This window comes from Lepus europaeus, chromosome 18, assembly GCF_033115175.1.
Source record: "Lepus europaeus isolate LE1 chromosome 18, mLepTim1.pri, whole genome shotgun sequence".
Lineage (NCBI taxonomy): Eukaryota > Metazoa > Chordata > Mammalia > Lagomorpha > Leporidae > Lepus > Lepus europaeus.
The window spans coordinates 35,309,321-35,322,072 of NC_084844.1; the positions used below are offsets into that span (position 1 = coordinate 35,309,321).

A 12,752-nucleotide genomic window follows, 5' to 3' on the forward strand; every position below is an offset into this window, starting at 1 on the left:
TTCCTGCCTCACTGTTGACAAGAGCTCCATTCATAACTCTTCTTTTTATCCTTTCAGGGAGTAAGTAATTATTCAATATAGAATGCAGGATATTTGGAACTGGCTATTTAATGTGGCAGCACTCTGTAATGAAATCTGCTGTTACTGGCAACCTGAGAGGGGAATGTAACAATTCCAGCATGGCTGTAACTTTATCTGCTTTGACTGACTGTTTATTTGGCACATCAGTGAACCTTTTATCCCAGTGAGTGACAGCTCCAGAAGGGTCACATTTACATCCATTCTATCATGTATTGTAATATTTAATGGCAGACAAGGTTGAGTGAGACTGGGAGTAATTCGATCTTGCCTTTCCACTGAGTTGAGGCTAGAAGACAGCTTGATCCCCAGTATTGTGGTGTAACATGCTATGACTTAGCATTTGTTTATGAAGGCTAATCTTACCGATTACAATTAAAAAAAAAAACCTGTAGTCAGGTAGAATATTTGTTCTACTAAACTAAAACTCTCAAGTGCACAGCATTCCTTTTAGTTTCTGTGTTTTTTATTTTTCCCCCTTTAGTGGCTACTTTTATAAATTAACATTTTATAGTATTTCTCTTAAATGAAGCTTCATTCTGTCTCATTTTGAGTAGTGATTGAGGTTTTGAAGGGAACAATTATTAAGAACCTGTGAATGCTTATATACACTCATTTATGCATTAAAGTTTTTTTCTGATTTGTGGGAATTTGGAACCAGGAGAGAAATCAGGTAAATATTAGGCTATACTGCAGTTTCATATGATGTGTTTAAGGATATTATTTATTTAACTATTTTAATTATGAACCTGAATGTCCAGGAAAATCTGTCCTGGGTAGTAATTTTACTGATGGATTTGCACTCCATAACAGGCACTTGGCTTTTACATATCCATGTTCTGTACAGGTATGCTTACTTCATTATGATATTTTGATATTTTACATCTATTTTCATACCTTTGCTAGAGAAGAATTTTCTCGTTTTTAGTTTAGTTTTAGAGATATTTAGTTTAAACTTGATTATTCCTATTGTCTTGTAAACTGCATTTAAAATGCCCTTTAAAAATTGGTATTTTATGAATATTTGAATGTGTTCCATAAATAAAACTGTCAACTTCACATTAACTATCACAAGTTTACACACAGCCTGAGCAATAATTAAAATTGTCTTCCATTTTGTCTTACCATTTTTACAATTTATGAAAGAGAAGAGTTAAGATGTACTTAACAAATTTGAATTGGAGAGTTAGAGTTGGATGTATGTTGGAAAGAATACAAATATGGAAACATCATTTATAACTTAAAATCCAAGAAAGAGAACCAATGTGAAGTGGAGTTTGTAGTGTTTTAATGGCAAATTTAATTGCTATAGTATCTCGAGTTTTCTCTGTATTTGACCATTGTGTTTCATTATTTATTGGTTCTGATCCTAAGAGAAGTTTGGTAACATTTTCAGTGGTCATCTAGACATTAGCTATCTTTTCTTTCTTCTGTTACAGCCCCCCGGCCACTGTTCTAGGTGTAGTTGTTCCACTAAACAAGGAAGCGATCAAGAGTCTTCAAACACCATTAAGAAAGATCAAGGGGGCAAATCCAAGAGACCCAAAATATATTTTGGAACACGCACACACAAGCAGATTGCTCAGATTACTAGAGAGCTCCGGAGGACAGCGTACTCAGGGGTCCCGATGACGATTCTTTCCAGCAGGGATCATACTTGTGTCCACCCTGAAGTAGTTGGTAACTTCAACAGAAAGGAAAAGTGCATGGAATTGCTGGATGGAAAAAATGTGAGTAAAGTTACTTTGTTTTAGAGAAAAAATAAGACTGAAAATACTAAAATTATACAAAATGTGTTTTAAATTTACCTTTCTAGTAACAAGTAACTTAGAAAATCTAATTAATTGCTAGTATTGATATTTTTTGAAAAATAATCTTATAAGGAAATATTCAAGTTTAAAATGAGAGGTTTTGCTCTTAAAGCTTAATTACTTGAAATTAACTTTCATCATAATTACATGGCACCTTTCTTATTTTAAAATCCCTTTACCAAAAATAGACTAACATGGATGATGACATGTGGAGATAAAATGTTTAAATGATTTAGTCTAATTAGATTTAATTAATATACTTTGTACATTTAAAAACCTCAAAAGAAGATAGTTTATTTAGGCTTTCTCTTTGAGCAAATATTGAAATGCTTTTTGTATAGAGTGAGAAATATAATGATTTTTTTGCCTTATAATTCTGATAGGTTTGAATTTCTGTTTTAAAAAATTACTAACTTTAGAAAGATGTCATTGGTCATTTTGATATTTTCTAGTGAAATTAGAATACTGTGCATTTGGATTAAGTAGAAACAGAGGAGTCTTTCTTCCTGAAGACTTGGATGATTTATAGTAGTTTTTAGGCAGTGTTTGGGGGGCTGTGATCTGGTAGGTTGTCCTAATATACTCTGAAATTGAAGTTTCAAGTATGAAATTATAACCAGAAGTCATGGGTGAACCATTAATGAATAGTATATGAAATAACCAGTGATTTTTTAAAAAAATACATTTCAAAAGTTTTTTTTTTTTTTTCATTCATACATGAGTGCTCCAAAATGTTTGTGGAAAAACGTGAGAATAAAAAGGTAAGTTTATCTTGGTGCAAAACAGTGTATAGGCAGTCTTCAAAAAAGATCATGGATAATATTTACTATGAAAAAATCACATGAATTTCAGTTTTTTGCACCAAAATAAGCTTATCTTTTAATTCTAATTAGCATGAACTTTTTGAAATTCCATGGTATTTTTCAGGTTGGATTTTATGTGAAATGCTGTGAGCTGTACAGCAACCAAGGTTTCATTTTCATTGCTGCATCACCTTCTAACATATAATGTGAATAAATGATTTTATATGATGCATTTCTTTCTCTGTGTTTTTCTAAATTAGTTTTGAATTTATTCAGCTGATTCAGGAATATTCAAAAGATTCTTTAATGTTATGGAATAAGTAGTAAAGGTATTCATTATTAGATAAGTAGAAAGGGTCTTCAATAGAAAAACTTGATTGATTTGTTCAGAGCCAGCAAGAAAATAATTACTAAAACAAAAGTATTGTGTTTACTCAATATATTTTAAAAATTCTCAAGAAGAGATAAAGATATTAAAAAGTTAAATGCTGCAAAAGTATAAGGGAAAAAGCTCCATAAATTTCATGCTTAAGTAGATTTCTTGCAGTAAGCGGCTGACTGATATGCTACATTCCTTGAATACTTGAATATTTGTTTTTGCTTGTATATTATAAACATCAAGAATACTTTCTGTCATTGTCATTGTGCAAGTATTTTTACCTTTTTCTTTTCCTTGGGAAAATTAATATGTGTTTGTAAAAAGTATATAACTTATAAAATAAGTAAAAACATTTATAACACATATATATATATAAGCTATATATATTTATGAGAACATGTATGACTTATAAAATAGTAAAAACAGTTATGAAGTTGAAGATTGTATGTTGAAGGGAAATAGTCTTATTATCTTATTATATGTAATCTAGAGCCTTGCAGTGCTGGTTATATTTCTTGGCTGATCTTTACTCTCATAAATTTGAATCATTAAAAAAAAATCAGTAGAGTTTTTCGCTGGGTTTTAGTTTGTCTGAGGTGAGCAAGTATTTTATTTTAATATTATTAATATAAATAATTGAAGTTATCTACTTGGTTTGGCTTGACCTAATTCTGCCTGGGAATGCTTACCTCACAGGCATACATGAACATTGTTTTTCTTGTTCCCAAGCCCTCAGAGTAATTTGGTATTGTAATGAGGACCAATTACAAAGTCACTATAGGTGTCTGTGTTTACTATTCCTGAATTACCAAAGTGAAATGATAAATCGATAGCTGGCAGTTTGAGTGAGGAGAGTTTAAAGTGTGATAACGCCTCAATTGACAGACTCCCCTCAGGGTTGTGTTACACTGCTAAAATGGATGAGCTTTTCTGGTTTTGCTATCAGCCTGTAGCGTGGTGTCATTCTCAGTGCCCTTAAAGTGTAAACTTTCTGATTTTTTGGCTTGATCTGAAGGCACATGTGTTTTTTGTTCACTGTTTCTTTTATTAAAGTGCCATAATACTAGAAAACACTGCGCCTGTCTGTTAAAAGCTAATTCTTACTGCAGTTATGAAAAAATCATTTTAATTAGAGCCAAAGATGAGAATTCTAAAAATTGTTTTATATCTAACATAACAATTTTTTTGTTAAATTGAGACTTTTTATTCAGATTTATTTATGTATTTGAAAGTCACAGTTACACACACAGAGAGAGAGAGAGAGAGAGAGGTCTCCAATTTACTGGTTCACTCCCAAATTGGCCAAAATGGCCAGAGCTGCACCAATTCGGAGCCAGGATCCAGGAGCTTCTTCCAGGTCTCCCATGAAGGTGCAGGGGCCCAAGGACTTGTGCCATCTTTTACTGTTTTCCCAGGCCCTAGCAGAGACCTGGATTGGAAGTGGAGCAACCGGGACTCGAACCAGCGCCCATATGGGATGCTGGCACTACAGGTGGCGGCTTTACCTGCTATGCCACAGTGCTGGCCCCTAAACTGAGACTTAACAGTTCACAACCATAGACTGTTAAGGCCCCTTAATAATAATTTTTTACTATGATAATATTTCTTACTGAAGGTGCTTGGAATGAAGAAATGGTGACTGTCAATTTAGTCTGTATCAAACTCAGTATGGAGGATAATTGGCGCATCTTGCCTGTCTCTGGATCCTAGAATTTTAAAACTGGAAGGAGACTTAGAGATGATATAGTCAGTGAATCAGAAGGAATCTTTAAAGGCTTCTGGTTCAACTACTCTTTGATGCTCAGTCACATGAGTAAAATGGGCCCTGAATTTTTTCCAAACAAGTAATTACCAAGAAAGGAGAAACCAAGATCCATGTTTTCTAACTCCTAGTCCATTTGTTATATTGTCTATACTAGAGACAAAAGCAAGGTGGCATTAAGGTATGATGAAGTTGACAAAGTAAGAAGGGTAAAAACAGAGGTAGAGATTAAACAAAGAAGTGAAAATAATGTAGAAAATTAACTAAAAAAATATACTTGATTTTTTCCTTCTAATTTTTGTTTTATTTTAAGCTTTGGGGAAACAACAGATATCTTCCTTTAACATGACTAAACACAAGGCTTTAGGAGGACTACCCCTTAGCTATTGCTGTCTTGGCCTTTGATTTGCTGACATCTTTTTACAGGTTATGAACCTTTTATGGTTTATTCTGTTACTAATAATTTCTAGGTACATTTGTATGTATAATGATATATGTTTTGAAAACATAGATTCCAGGCCGGCACCATGGCTCAATAGGCTAATCCCCCGCCTAGCACACCAGGTTCTAATCCCGGTCAGGGCGCCGGATTCTGTCCCGGTTGCCCCTCTTCCAGGCCAACTCTCTGCTATGGCCCAGGAGTGCAGTGGAGGATGGACCAAGTGCTTGGGCCCTGCACCCTATGGGAGACCAGGAGAAGTACCTGGCTCCTGGCTTCGGATCAGCGGAGTGCGCCGGCCGCAGCGTGCCGGCCGCGGCGGCCATTGGAGGGTGAACCAACAGCAAAGGAAGACCTTTCTCTCTGTCTCTCTCACTGTCCACTCTGCCTGTCAAAAATGAAAAAAAAAAAAAAAAAAGATTCCAGTAATTCATAGATAAATACACAAACACAAATGAGAGTACTTCGAAAAGTTTGTGAAAGTTGAAAAGGAATGAACTGTGGCACAGTGTGTTAAGTTGCTATCTGCAGTGCTGGCATCCCATAGGGGCACCAGTTCAAGACCAGGCTGCTCCACTTCTGATCCAGCTCCCTGCTGATGTGCCTGGGCAAGACAAGGAGGATGGCCCAAGTCTTTGGGCCCCTACATCTGGCTCCTGCTTCTGACTGGCCCAGCCCCAGATATTGCAAAATGGCATTAAAATATAAATTTATTTTGGAACAAAGTTTTTGCAGTCCATGCAATTTTTTCATCATAGGTATTTTTCAAGAAATTTCTGAAGACTATGTGTATATGTATGTATACACATGCATAATTTTTTTCATTTACTGAGGATAACAACTTGGGAGACATTTTTATGTCAGTCATTTTTAATTTTTTCTGCATAGCAATGAAAATAAAAATGACTCTGTATTCTGCCAGTTAGTCCCAAATGACAGTTGGAGTGGGCATTTGGTCTAGAGGTTAAGCCCCTGGTTGGGATGCCTGCATTCCACGTTGCAGTGCCTGGCCTGCAGGCCAAGCTCTGCTCTGATTCCAGCTTCCTGCTAATCCATGTTCTGGTGTAGGTAGCAGGTAGTGGCTCAGGTGGTTAGGTCCCTGCCACCCCAATGGTGAGATCTGGATTTAGTCCCTGACTCCCAATCAGCCTCGGCTTAGTCCTGACCATTGTAGGTATTTGGGGAATAGATCATCGAATGGGAGCTACGTCTCTCAAATAAAGTGTTTTTTAAAAGATAATACATGTATATGGTTAGAAGATTGAAAATTATATACAGAAAAGCATAAGGTGAAAAAAGAGAAACTTTCCAAGTTCTAGCTCTTTAGCCCTTTTAAGAAACCACTGTTAAGGTGTTTCTTTTTTTTTTTTTTTTTTTTTTTTTAATTTTTATTAAATAAATACAGTGGTTGAGGCTGAGCTGAGGGTAAACCTAGAGCTGAAATTCAGTCCAGGTCTCCCATTTGGATGGCGGGAATCCGATGAGTGAGCTGGCACTGTAGCCTCCCAGGATCTGCTTTTGCATTAGCAGGAGTCTGGAGCTTGAGGTAGGTTTTGAACCCAGGCACTTTGATGCAGAATAGCTTCAACTGGTGTCTTATTCTTTTTTAAGATTTATTTATTTGAAAGGTAGTAAGACAGACAGACAGACACACACACACACACACACTCAGAGAGAGAGAGAGAGAGAGAGAGAGAATCTATCCACTGGTTTACTCCCCAAATGGTCACTATGGGGCTGGGCCGGCTAGAGCTAGGAGCCAGGAACTCCAACCTGGTCTTCCAGATAGTTTGTAGGAACCAGGTACTTGGGCTGCTTCTGCTGCTTCTTTCTCAGGAGTGTTAGCAGTGAGCTAGAATGGAAGCAGAACAGCTGGGACTCAGAGACTGGTGCTCTTATGTGGCATGCCATTGTCACAAGCAGTGGATTAACCCACTGTACTGGGTTAAAGTGCTGGGCCTTTAACTGGTGTCATAAGTGCTAGGCCAAATGCCTGACCATACTGTAAAATTTTATGTGTTTTGCCAGAACATTAAAAAATTACTTGCTCTGATATATGTGTATGTATTCTTTAAAAATTTATTTGAAATTAATCATGCTATGCACATTATTCAGCACCTTTTTTTTTTTCTTTTTTAATATGGCCTTACAGAGCCAACATATTAGCATATGGGCAAATTAACTCATTTTGAAGAGTTAATAGATTTTGTATGAATTTGCCATAATATCTTTAACATGTCCCCTGTGGGTGTACATTAGGTTTATTTCCAATTTTTGGCTATTAACAGTACTGTGTACATATATTTACATTAGTGATAGATTTTTAAATTTTGAAAGTTCGAATAGCCTGTGTTCTACTTGTACTAGAAATGTATGCTTTTGAAAATGTGTTTTTATGCTTCTACTAATTTTCTGTACTTTTTAACAGTAGTATGTGAGACTGTTGTAAAGACTGAATTTTATCAAGCACTTTTTTTTTGTTTTGAGAGGTAGAGTTACAGATAGTGAGAGGGAGAGACAGAGAGAAAGGTCTTCTGTCTGCTGGTTCACTCCCCAAATGGCCGCAATGGCCAGAGCTGTGCCGATCCAAAGCCAGGAGCCTGGAGCTTCCTCTGGGTCTCCCATGCGGGTGCAGGGGCCCAAGGACTTGGGCCATCCTCCACTGCTTTCCCAGGCCACAGCAGAGAGCTAGATGGGAAGAGGAGCAGCTGGGACTAGAACCAGCGCCCGTATGGGATGCTGGCACCACAGGCAGAGGATTAACCTATTGCACAGCACCGGCCCCATCAAGCATCTTTTTTAAAATTAATGCCTGTGTTTTTTTTTTTTTTCTTTTACTTCTATTAGTAGAATGGCAAAGGACAGTAACAGTATAAAAGAAAAAGTAGAAATTCCTGTTGAACCTTGTTAGAATGTCCTTATGGTACAATATTAAACCTTGCTAGAAACTTAAAAATCCAAATTAAAATAAGATTGTATTTTTCACCTTTAAAAGAGATGAATTATTGGTAATGATAAAGCTATGGAAAGTTAATGTAAAATTGTTACACTTTCTGGAGGATAGTTAAGAAAGTTAAAAATACTTCATAGTCTGAGTTCATAATACAACTTCTAAAAATGAATGCTAAGAAATATTTGGAAATGGGCACAAGAACTTTCAGTGTAGATTTATTTATAAAGCAGAAATTGGTGACCATTAATAAGGAAACTGAATTATCAACTATGGCAAATTAATTTGTTGTACATATCTATGAGCATGAACAGCCATGAGAAATTACTTATTGACTTGAGATTTTCTTGATATGATTTCTAATAAACTAAGCAGAGGGAAAAAATGAATGCAGCTTCACCAAAACATTTATTGTGGCTAGATTATTAATAATCCTCAGTACCTGGGGGGAATTTTGCTCTGTTGCTGTTACTAGGTCACATAGTAGCTATGTATCCTTTTGTACATATGTATAGAGGAAATATGAAATACATCAATATGGTAATTAATTTTTGTGGTAGTTATAGATAATTAGGGTTATTTTGTACTCTCTTGTATTTTGGAATTTTTTTTATAGTGTACTGTCATACTTTATTTTTTCTCCAAGGGCATTCAGGACAAACAACCTTCCTACTTTCCTTGCATCTGCTCTCCTTCTTTGCATGCCACCATCCCTTCAACCACCCACCCTTCCTTTCTTTGTTTGAATACTATCATATAGCTCAAATGAAAAGGTACAAAATAATCTACAGAGAAAAATCTCTCCCATTCCTGAACTCAGGCCACTTTGTTGTCATGCTTAAAAACCATCAGTGATGCCATTGCTCTGTGTACTCTTCCAGAACCGATCACTTGGATCAGAACAAAGTCCACAGCAAACATAATTTTAAAAATATATTTTCAGGTTAATGTGGATATGTGGAGTTTTACTGATGTGGCACTCTGAGTTTGAGCAAAGTAATATAGCTTTTTTAAAATGGTTTGGGTTAGAGAGGTGGTAAACCTGTTTTCTCTGTGAATCTTAGGGTTATGGCTTTAATGATATTAATTCTGAGAAACTTGTTTTATTTTTGTTCCAGTATTTATTTACATTTCCTTTGCACATCTTTTTTTTTTTAGGGAAAATCATGCTATTTTTATCATGGTGTTCATAAAATGAGTGATCAACACACATTACAGACACTCCAAGGGATGTGCAAAGCCTGGGAAATAGAAGACCTTGTTAGCCTGGGGAAGAAACTAAAGGCGTGTCCATACTACACAGCTCGAGAACTAGTGGAAGATGCCGATATAATATTTTGTCCATACAACTATCTTCTAGATGCACAAATAAGGGAAAGTGTGAGTACATATGTACATATTAGAAAAAAATTTTCTCCTTTTTATTAGAATATAAATTATGAATGTGAATTTTTTATGTTTTAATATCTTTATTTTTGCTTTATATTTATGTGAATAAATTTATATAAACATTGGAGTACTGAAAATGTGTATTAAGGTGTATTAAAAACTTGTAGACCTAATCATTTTAATTTTCAAAATGATAAGCCGTTTTAAGGACTTAGTAATGAAGTAGGATTATAGTAGAGTTTCTCAGCCTTGGCAGTAATGAACCATTCTTTGTTGAGGTTAACTGTCTTTGGCATTGTAAGATGTTTACCACCATCCTTGGTTTCATCTGCTAGATGCCAGTAGGACCCTCACAGGTGTAATCAGCAAAAATGTCTTCAGACATTGCCAAATGTGTACTAGGGACAAAATTTTTTCAATTTGAGACACATTTATAGCTTATAGCTGTTATTCTTTCCATTTATGAATAATCAAAAGGAATTATTAAAAACATTTCTTTAAAAAAGCTTTTGAAGCACTCACATTGGGGAAATATGGATACTATGCAAACTATGCATCATGAGCTTTTGAGCCATCAAAAAAGTAAGCATTTGTGTTTACTTGCCTCCTTTCTCCAACAGACATCCACTTGGTACAGCATAAAACAAAACAAAACAAAATGAATGCTTGGTACAGTCTGTTGTTATTGCTGCTTTTAGGCATGACTCTACAGCTCTTACTAGCTTTCTGTTTAAGTTCGTAATTAGTAAGTATTACGTTTACCACCCCTACAATCTTAACTCCTTTGGTTAACTATTAACACGATCTCTTCTCTCCAAATCATTGTACATAAAAATCCTTGTCAGTTTTTATGATAGTACTTTGATTATATCTTCACCTGCTTAAAAACCTCCTATTGCTCTTTGCTCATAGGATAAAGTCCATATGTCCTAAGTTTGTACTCAAGAAGCTTGATAGTCTGACCTGGATCTGTCTTTGCTGGCTTCTCTGCTAAAACCTCAAACCTGAAACCTTCAAAAACTATCTCGTAGTACCCTGAGGATTCTTTGTTCTTTCCTAATTCTCTGCTTTTGATGGAGCTTCTCTTAAAATACACTGCCTGTCTTTGTCCAAATCAAAATCCTAGTCATCTTTTAAATCCTATTGTATTTTCTATTCTTCCATTCTCTCTCAGTCATTGTCAGCCCTCTATATATTATTACATTCCCAAAATAACATGGTGGCCATTGCTTTGTGATATTTCCTAGTCTTCATTAGTCAGGACTCTTTCTATTGCAGCTAATACAATCCAAACTTAATAAGGGCATAAGCAAAAATACTGTCTCTGCATTGCAGTGGCTTTCTTCATAGGCCACCCCTTTCCTTGTGAGGATAAAGAATATAAACAGCAGGCTAACCTAGAGAAAAGAATATGACCAGGGCTGGCGCCGTGGCTTAACAGGCTAATCCTCCGCCTTGCGGCGCCGGCACACAGGGTTCTAGTCCCGGTTGGAGTGCCGGATTCTTTCCCGGTTGCCCCTCTTCCAGGCCAGCTCTCTGCTATGGCCCAGGAGTGCAGTGGAGGATGGCCCAAGTGCTTGGGCCCTGCACCCCATGGGAGACCAGGAGAAGCACCTGGATCCTGGCTTTGGATCAGCGAGATGTGCCAGCCGCAGTGGCCATTGGAGGGAGAACCAATGGCAAAAAGGAAGACCTTCCTCTCTGTCTCTCTCTCTCACTATCCACTCTGCCTGTCAAAAAAAAAAAAAAAAAAAAAAAAAGAATATGACCAAATAGTAATTGCCCCAAATTAGTTTGATTGGTCTAGCTTAGATCACAGATCTGGTTTTGAACCTGAACCAATCACTGTCCTCAGAAGGATGGAACACTTATTTGAGAAGCCTATGTGATAATCCTTACCCCTGTTATGAGAGGGGTGGTGATGTCCCTTGACTCACAGATTAATAAGACAATACTTCAAAAAGTTCTTAGAAAAATGGAATTGAGAGATTATTTTTGTGAAAAAAATTTTTGAAGGATAGGCATGTAGCCCAGTGGTGAAGACTCCAGTGAAGATGGCCATATCCCACGTCAGAGTGCCTGGGTTTGAGTCTTTGGCTTCTGACAGCAGGTTCCTGCTGATACAGACCCCGGGAAGCAGCAGTGATGACTCATGTAGTTGGGTTCCTGCCACCCGTGTGAGGAGCTGGGATTGCGTTCCCAGCTTCCAGCGTCAGACCTTGACCAGCCCCTGTCTGTGGGCTTTAGGTGAATGAATTGGCAGGTGGGAGCTCTCTTTTTCAGATAAAAAAGTAGATAATTAAAATTGTTTTTGAATCCATTTGTAGTTTTTTTTTTTTATTTTTTATTTTTGGACAGAGTTAGAGAGAGAGAGAGAGAGTTATAGACAGAGAGAGAGAGAGAGAAAGGTTTTCCTTCTGTTTGTTCACTCCCCTAATGGCCTCTACGGCCGGCGCTGCGCTGATCCGAAGCCAGGAGCCAGGTACTTCCTCTTGGTCTCCCATGCGGGTGCAGAGCCCAAGCACTTGGGCCATCCTCCACTGCCCTCTCAGGCCACAGCAGAGAGCTGGACTGGAAGAGGAGCAACTGGGACTAGTACCTGGCACCCCAACTGGGACTAGAACCCGGGGTGCCAGCGCCGCAGGTGGAGGATTAGCCAAGTGAGCCATGGCGCCGGCCATTTGTAGTTCTTTCATTAACAGTCTTTTCCCATAATACCCATTTTATGTGAATTTTTTGATGTACTCTTGTAGTGCTGCCATTATCACATGGGAATTGGAGAGCAGTTCTCAAAATGAAGGGTTGCAGGACAAAGTAAAATGAAACCAAAACACACTATATCATGTTAGTATTTTGAGAGTCATTTGAATGCTGTGTTTTACTTTTAAAGGTATTACAGTATAGTCTTTTAAAACATTACATTGGAAACTCCTTCATTGTAGAATTTTATATCCTTCCTTGTAGCCAGCAGTACCTTGATTCAAGCTCACATAACACATTTTTTTTCATTGATAGGTTTGCCAAATATTGTAAGAGTTAAAAATGGCAAACTCTGAAGCATGGAGCTGGTATTTGGTTGGCTTTAGTGTTTCACAAGTTTTATTTAAGATCCAGGGTCAGTTGCTAGTAATTGACTTGCAA

At 37.0% G+C, this 12,752-nt stretch overlaps 1 protein-coding gene across 1 annotated transcript in view; it reads left to right on the plus strand.

Annotated features, from left to right (window-relative positions):
* BRIP1 (BRCA1 interacting helicase 1) overlaps nt 1-12,752 on the plus strand; it is a 208,413-nt gene that overhangs the window by 41,286 nt on the left and 154,375 nt on the right. The window contains 2 exon segments of the mRNA XM_062174775.1: nt 1,518-1,808; nt 9,381-9,602. Coding sequence (XP_062030759.1) covers nt 1,518-1,808; nt 9,381-9,602 — 513 coding nt within the window.